This window comes from Lactuca serriola, chromosome 5 (assembly GCF_051521515.1).
Source record: "Lactuca serriola cultivar US96UC23 chromosome 5, Lser_US96UC23_V15, whole genome shotgun sequence".
In the NCBI taxonomy this organism is placed as follows: domain Eukaryota; kingdom Viridiplantae; phylum Streptophyta; class Magnoliopsida; order Asterales; family Asteraceae; genus Lactuca; species Lactuca serriola.
The window spans coordinates 65,622,501-65,631,080 of NC_136412.1; the positions used below are offsets into that span (position 1 = coordinate 65,622,501).

Consider the following 8,580-nt stretch of genomic DNA (forward strand, 5'->3'; position numbering starts at 1 on the left):
TTCAACCAACTCGTCGAGTTGTTCTTCCAACTCGCCGAGTTCATGCCCAACTTCATCCGACTCGACGAGTTGTTCATCCCACTCGCCGAGTTCCTCCTCATCTTCATGCTACTCGCCGAGTCCACTCGAAGAACTTGCCGAGTCCATTTAGATCTACATACATGCAGAGGAATTTTGAGTCATGCATGGACTCCAAACTGTAGATCCACTCTTCTAAAGTCTATTTCTTACGTAAAGTGGCAAACTTTACGTGTGGCTAAGGAGATCTAGGCTCAAAACACTATAAAATAGGGTTTAAGACAAAGGGGCTTAACAATCAACCCATAAACTGATGCTTTACGATTCTTCAGGCCAAGATACACTTAGATCTGAAGTAGCAACTTCAGATCTGGGCTTCTAACTCGAAGTGAGTCTCAATCAACCATAAAACCCCCAAATATCATAACAAAATAGATCTGGATGCAAAGAAGGGAAAATGGCAGCTTAATACCTCCAAGAAGAACATAAACTGAAGTAGATCTCGGATCTACACCTCTCCTTTGAAGCAACCTTCTTGATCTTCAAGTTCCTTCCAAGATTTCCTTCCTCCAAAGCTATTTCTCTCAAATGATGGAGGCTCCCACGAAATCTAGGGTTTACAGGTTCTCTAGAATGATATGGAGGCTGAGGGAGGGACATAACACCCTTTATATAGGATATAACTCCCAGAATTAGGGTTTTCCTCGCACAGACCAGACTCGCCGAGTCTCCTTGGCCGACTCGCCAAGTCGGTCACTTACTCCCCGACCCGGATCCCGCTCGGACTCGCCGAGTCGACCCCTAAACTTATGGTTGTCTTTCCTTTCTTGGTCTTCAAAACTTTAGGTGTTACAATATTTTTTTATGACTATTCATATTGACGGTCTTGACCAACATATGTTGCCAATGGAGTATCATGTTATCTTCAAGTATGTCTTTTAATCCCTTTGTTTCCGATTGATGAGAAAGCTCTTGGATTTAAAGTACCGAAACAATCTTGTTAGGGATGTTTTTTTCGACTTATTTTGGCACGTCGGGGTTACTACCAAGAAAGAGACATTTGTGAACTTTTTGACTGACCCATTGAAAGGAATATCAACACTTAGACCAACTAACATTTTTGTTTTTGGATGGGATGGAGGGAAGCACGCATGTGTGGTTCTAACATCAATTTTCACTCTTGTGAGCTTGGGAGGTGGTGTTTTCACTATAGGACGAGCTGCTTTAAAAGTTTCCTCGTGTAAAGTGGCAAAACATGAGAAAACATACATGGAAAATCAACATGCATTTATATCTTTTGCGTTTCCTTGTGTCAAATGATGTGGAGCTCCTCAATAGAGTACAATGGGTCATGCATAGTGTGACAACCCGAAATTTCCATTCTGAACAAACCATATCAAGCCAATAGAAGTTAGAACAGTTACAGTGAAATTCCAGACTTCGGGTATAAGTTTGGCAGTTTTTCAGGATTTATACTTAAGGAGATATCAGGAGAGTGGATGCACTAGGGTTTTGTGCAACACTGTTATTCTAATACTCTAGGATAGTAGAGTTCATTCCGGGAATAAAAATATTTTCTGCCAAAAATCCCAGGACTATATATAGAAATTTGAACCATATTAATTCATTAGTTACATTTCCAATTAGAGAAAAGCCAAAATTCTCTCTCACGAGTCTTCGGGTTTTTATCCCAAATCGTGAGTACTTCTATCTAGTTGTATTATATAACTTAGATTATGTTTTATAACATCAAAATCGGACCAAAACCCCAAGATTTGGGAGTTTACCGCCCAAGAACACTTGGGGAGTAAACTCCATTTCAAGGGCCAAAAGTGTCCCAATGTCCCTCAAAGCCTTGGAAACAAACCTAGAAGCTACTATTACATGTTTAGACCACAAAATCAATTAGAAACAATGGCTAGAAGTGAGTTCACGGCCAAGGAAGTTCTTGGGCCGTGAACTCCATTTTAGGTTGCCAAAATGCCCTAAATGCCTTCATTGATCCAAGAGACTAGCATAGCACATTACCTTGATGTGTCTAGGACCCAAAACAATCAAAATACCAACACCTATGGGTGTTCACGGCCGCAAACACATGAACAAATGGTTCATGGGCCGAAAACTCAAGTTAGGGGTGTTTTGATGCCACAAACACTTCCTAAGGCTTAGGCTTGAATTTAGACATGTACCCTAATGAGATTAGGACTAGCAAGCACCATTAGAGCACCAAGAGTAAGGTGTTCACGGCCCAAGAAGTTCCAGGGCCGTGAACTCCAAATAATGGTTCCAAATGGTGCCATAAACTCTTCCAAAGCTAGTACAAAAGCCTAGTTTAGTTCCTAGTTAATTTAGGGACTTGAAAACACCATAAACATCCTCCCAAGGGAGATTACGGCCATAATCTCCAAGGGATATGGTCCCAGGGCCGTGAACTCCTCAAAGGAGTTAAAAGGAAGCCCAAACACTTGTTTAAGCCTTGAAGCAATTCACCACTTGAGTTGTAATAATGTTAGGCTTCATTTAGGAACCTTATTGAGCGTTTACGGCCAGGATTTTACTCCCCTGGGCCGTAAACTCCAACATATATGGTCTTTTGACCATAAACTCCCATGAGAGGTCTTGCACTCCTTTGTTGCAACCCATTAGCCTCCTAGCACTTGACCAAAGTGTTTACCTCGCATTAGAATGTTTATACATGTTTAATTAGTGTTTTAATCACTAATTGTTTATATACATATGTCTTCATATGTAATTAGGATCATTGTGTGTGTCTAAAGTCTTCACTTGACACCAAGCACTTGTCCGATCCTTCCTTACGATATAGTTCGTTCAATTCCAGTCACTTACTACAGGTGAGTTCATACCCCTTAATCAATGTTTTAACTATTTTTAAATGTTTTATGGGGGGATACAAGTAGAATCATGCTACTTATTATATCAAGCACATGTGATTAATAAGCAACATTCAAATGATTTACTACTCATTAGCCGTTTTACCAAACAATTTTTCCTTCAAATGATTTTCATAAACACTTTATATGTTTAAAACTCCTTATTACACTGTACATTTTACTCTGTATGTTTTATTTCAAACTTATTTACAATTGTGTTTCAAACAAATATTTCTTTATACTAAATTGTTTTATTGAACCCATGCCTTCAAACCGTTTTATAGATTAACATCAAGTCGATCTTTTCTTAGATGATAATTATGTTCAAAGGTTTTACAAAACTTATTTTATGCTTTTATATTATAAAATTGCATGCCTCTATATGTATGGTTATATAAGAAATGTTTAAAAGACTTAGGAAGGCTATCCACCCTATTTCCTTTTCGTGCTTGAGATGTGGTCTGGTGGGATATCGGGTACCCGTCCGAAGGTCGTTTAAATATTAGTTATATATCATGTGTACATATATAGTCATAAAGGTCCTTCCAGTTCAGCCAATGCCCTTGGGTAGCAAGGGTATACATCCATGTCCATACGTACCAGTTAGATTACTAGTAAACTACCATATGGGTAGTTTAGGAAGATACTAGAACTATTACTAGAACGCGATATCATACAATGAGTCAGTTCATTCATGAGTCAATACTTGCTAGATAGAGAGAACATACATTACAGCTAGAACATTACAGTACATTACTATACAAATTCATGAGTACATTTACTTAGATACGTTTACATAGAGATCCTGTTATAAGCATGCCTATATATGTATAGTTATATAAGAAATGTTTAAAGGACTTAGGAATGCTATCTACCCTATTTCCTTTTCGCGCTTGAGATGTGGTCTGGTGGGATATCGGGTACCATCCGAAGGTCGTTTAAACATTAGTTATATATCATGTATACATATATGGACATAATAGTTCCTTTCAGTCAGTTCAATACCTTTGGGTAGCAAAGGCATACGTTCATATACTTTTACATGATTACGCTTACATGAGTACATATACATAAATACGTTGACAAAATTGTGATCCACTGTATCGGAGCATGCCTTAAATGTCATGGCCCGAGTTGTAGCCAGAGTCTCTTGGAGGGAGAGCGTGAGTTTGCGTATAGATCTATACTGAATTGACTATCCTACACCTTGCTGCTAGCTACAGCCGGACCTACAGGTCTGCGGGTGCCAAACGTCATACCTTTTTACGACCATACTTATGTCGTTGTTACCAGTCAATAGTATGGTACAATTAATCACATGATACCTTAATATAAATCCGGTTTAAGGTAGTTAGTACAGTAGCAGTTCCTATAATACAACACTACAGTACTACATTAATTTCCCCTTACATATATTTAGTGATCTTTTCACATAAACATTAAATGTAAAAACTATATTTTGTTAATGATAGTTACACTTGGAAAATTACACACTTTTACAAGAAACGAACATTTAGAACAGTTAAGTCTTGGTAGAAGACTACATTCAGAACAATTAGGTCTTGATAGAAGACACCCTTATTTAATAGTAGGAATCATAGGGATTTCTAGGGTTTTTCAAACATTTACAGTTGTTTTACAAACATTTTCATACTTACAGTTCATATACATTTTCAATACTTACAGTTCATATACATTTTCAATACTTACAGTTCATATACAAACATTTCCTTACATACAAATTAAGACACTAAAATACTTATGATCTCACCAGCTTCAAAGCTGATACTCGCTTTCAAAATTACTTGTATCATCAGGTCATCAATAGACAGGTACATATGCAACGTTTAGAGGAGATGGAGCTCGTTCAAGACTCATCTTTCATTTTGATTTATGCTTTAGTGTCTATTAAAATTTGACAGAACACACTTGTATAATAATTATATTATTAATGCAATGGATGATGTTGTTGTTTGTTTACTACTTACATTGTTGTGATACTGTACATGACGTCCTCCGCCCCAGAACGTTTCCGCCGTTCTTGGTTTTGGGGTGTGACACATAGTAATGTTATAACCCCAAGATCTATGAATGTTATTTTTAAAATAATTAGTTTGACATCCAAAAAGAGTTAGCAGCGCAACTTGTTGTCCGTTTACTCACTACGTCTATGTAACGTTTTTATGATCTAACAATATAAATGCTTTGTACAAATAACAATGAGAAATCAACACATTATTTCCATCTGAGACGATAAACGCTCACTATCAATCTATCACTCTTAGCTACACAAGTCTGACCTAAATCTTGAGGTTGTTTTCATATTGCTATGGCTTTCTTGTAATGAAACTTGAAACACATGTCAAATAAACGCCCTTTCATCTTGTGGTAGTTGCAAAATTTGCTTTTGCTCTTAGACTTTGTTCTAGTCATAAAGGAAAGTCGTGCATATTATGTCACGTGTATCAATTAGGCAAACACACCAAAGTCCTCTGAGTCAGACACTTTTGCTAGGTTTCTTCATTTTCATGTTAAATCTAAACTCGATTTGGTGATGAAACCAAGGCCATTTAGTATGACCACAAGGAAGACTTCAACAATTTTTCCATGCATGACCTTTTTTACATAACCGAAATCCAAATCTATTTTCTGTGAACGTGTACATCCCAACAAAATGGAAATTTTGATAAGCAATCTCCCACCTTTTCCATGTAATTGGTTCATATTGCCACTCCTTTATTAAAAAGTTTTTTGTCAGCTTGCATTAAAAAATACAAGTACTAAAAAATACAAGTACGTATATATTTACAGGTGCCTCTGTTATCCACACATATTCACATTACATAAACTCATTCCACACGTCACCCATTTTTCTTAACTATCCCTTACATCACAAGGGCTACTGATGTCTTTGATACTCGGTGATAGTGATATATTTTGAACATTATAAACAAGTTTACTGGTATGCACAAAATTCGTTATGTTACAAGTCATTGACTCTATTGTAAAACAAAAAGGATATATCTCCAAGTAAGTTACTATTTGTACTGCATAAAGTACGAGACAATTTACCATGATTTGAAAAAGAAGTGAAATGCTCACCTTAATATACAAATACAACCATTGCATCTTTTCAACATTCTTGGACCCAAATCTTACAAGTTTTGGATCACGTCAGTAATATTGTAATTAACCATCTTTGCACCTTAAAATCCTATTTGACGACAAATTTTCAAAATTTAGTTGATTTATTAAATGAAAAGACCACAAGGCAAAAGTGTTTTCAAAATTTAACTATTTGCAACAAAGAGTATGTGATACATTATCTTTCTTTGAGAAACACTTCCAACAATTCCATTGTCGTCCAGCGGTTAGGATATCTGGCTTTCACCCAGGAGACCCGGGTTCGATTCCCGGCAATGGAACCTTTTTTATTACATGAAGACATACTTTTCCCATACATTATTTATTCATCTAGTTGTTTACTTTTTTTAGTTTTAATGTTTTATAAGATAGAACTCTAATTTTTTGGTTTGATTTATTGAGTAGTAAAACTATTTTTGTTTCGATAACATCATGTTCAACAGTTGCAAGAATGATTTCTCACTTCATCAATATGTAGCAGTGAAATATCAAATAAGATAATTCGAGCCTTTTTCACATACCCACCAACTGTTCGACAAAATGCTCCATCCATAAAACAGCCATATTAGGCAACCAAGTAAACTACCAAAATCTAGGAGCCAAATTACATAACATTTCCTATTTCCTAATGAATAATTTTACTTGTATGAAATGTTAAACTCCAGTTGATCCAAACCCACCCGCGCCCCTTACTGTTGAATCAAGATCATCAACCTCCATGACTTCTGGTACGATGATCTTCTGGATAATCAACTGTGCAATTCGATCACCCGTTTTCACTTCAAAATCATTATCGGAATGGTTGAACAAGATCACTCCAACCGGACCCCTGTAGTCGGCATCAATCACACCTGCTCCGACATCAATCGAATGTTTCCATGCTAGACCGGATCTTGGAGCTTCAAAACAATCATAATGATAAATACGTTAATGATTATACAACTATGGATCTTGTTTTTAAGAAAGTAGTCAACCAAAGAAGCACAAATGCATACCAATTCGAGCATATGTTCCTTCTGGTACTGCAATGGATAAATCCGTGGGAATCAGTGTTTTGCCTCTCGCTGGTACTTTAGTGTCTGTTGCACTGGATCGAAGACAAATCCAAATAAAGTTAACAAAATCATATGAACAATCAAATTCGATTTCATTCTAATCCAACATAAGTTATTTTCATTACTAAATTTATAGCTTTCCTGAATAGAAGCAATAACAAGTAGATGAAAAGTAGGTTTTGATTGTGGCAATTAACGTTACGTACCTTGAAAGATCGTAACCAGCGGCAAGAGACGAACCTCTCGCAGGCAAAACAGCTTTCTCCGATAGCTTCTTCACTTTGAAAAAAGGTAGTTGGTGGTCGGAGCTTCCGTTCCGATCGTCGATTTTCTGAACCTTTGGGGCAGGTCCTTCGATGTCAGGGATGTTGTTGATGTTTGACATGGCTGAAATTAGCCGAAAGGATGATGATTTTGATGAGCGATTGAAGATGGGAGAACGAAATGGATGAAAAGGGTTATGGTGATGGGGGTAGGGTTTATAAGGGATGAAATAGTCCCTCCTAAAAGATAGAGTATGTCGTATGGCGCCAAGAATTCCCGCCATGTTTACTGAAGAGCTATCATCTTCCTAATGTGCACTATCATATATGCACCCCCTATAAGGATTTATAAATAAATATACAGCATATTATGCTTTTCCATAATTTTTGTATCCCAAATTACCTGAAACTCGCATATACACATAAATCCAATTTTTCGGATTCGAATAGCTATATAATATTCTATAAAATTTGGAGCAAGTAGCCCATCCAACCAACCTCGGCCCACTATCAACGAGCCCTCAACACTTCTACGACTCACTTGTGGCCAAAAAAAGTTTATTCTTAGAAAAGTTCCTCCTATAAAATCTTTCTATTTTTCCTTGTATTCAATGGATTATGACAAGTGTCAGGAGGATAATATGAGGAAAGAGAATTGATACTTGACAATCAATGAATAGGTAGGAAGATGAAGTAGAACGATAAAGTACGAAACAATTTAATCGATCAGTGATGCATTCATACCCGCCAAACAAGCATTTGCACACAAGTTCAGTGAACCAAAGTCAATCTAACTCGCATTTGAACTTTTCATCCTCCCACCCATGTAGGATAAATAAAAAAACCTAATTAACTCACTTGTTAATTTCTTCCAAACACCTCACTTTAACGTAAAATTTCTCATTCATCGGTAATCTGTTTGGATGTGTGATATATCAAAACGAAGTATGGAGGAGAACACAAAATTGTTACATTTTGATTATATTTAAGGTTTGAAATTCATAAAAAAAAAAAAAAAAAAAAAAAGCACAAAAAAACAACTCATTTTTTGAAATTGGTTAAAACAAATTTTCCAACATATTTGTCTAAATTCGTAACACAACAATTATATGTTATTTATGCCGCCCCTGAAGCTGACAATGTCTTTAAAATCTCACAAACCTAAATTTTTTCAAACCCATTTTTACAATAAAAGCTTCTTTCACCTGT

General features: G+C 36.4%; 1 protein-coding gene and 1 non-coding gene across 2 annotated transcripts; one reads left to right on the forward strand and one right to left on the reverse strand.

Moving 5' to 3' along the window:
* Positions 1-6,262: 6,262 nt before the first annotated feature.
* TRNAE-UUC (transfer RNA glutamic acid (anticodon UUC)) lies at positions 6,263-6,334 on the forward strand. The gene has a single exon. It is a non-coding gene; the product is annotated as a tRNA-Glu (tRNA).
* A 212-nt stretch (positions 6,335-6,546) lies between these two features.
* LOC145052567 (deoxyuridine 5'-triphosphate nucleotidohydrolase-like) lies at positions 6,547-7,709 on the reverse strand. The gene is made up of 3 exons (XM_079000401.1): positions 7,315-7,709; positions 7,049-7,140; positions 6,547-6,952 (listed from the first exon to the last, which is right to left on the reverse strand). The coding sequence occupies exons 1-3, from the start codon at positions 7,653-7,655 to the stop codon at positions 6,708-6,710; spliced, it is 678 nt and encodes a 225-aa protein (XP_078856527.1). The 5' UTR covers positions 7,656-7,709; the 3' UTR covers positions 6,547-6,707.
* Positions 7,710-8,580: the final 871 nt, after the last annotated feature.

What these genes read in the sequence shown, in the direction of transcription:
- LOC145052567 (XM_079000401.1), bottom strand. Translation starts at nt 7,655, where the DNA reads ATGGCGGGAATTCTTGGCGCCATACGACATACTCTATCTTTTAGGAGG. An exon ending in GCTGGTTACGATCTTTCAAG is followed by an intron (nt 7,141 to 7,314) that starts GTACGTAACGTT and finishes TCTTCGATCCAG; the next exon opens with TGCAACAGACACTAAAGTAC. An exon ending in AGGAACATATGCTCGAATTG is followed by an intron (nt 6,953 to 7,048) that starts GTATGCATTTGT and finishes ATTGTTTTGAAG; the next exon opens with CTCCAAGATCCGGTCTAGCA.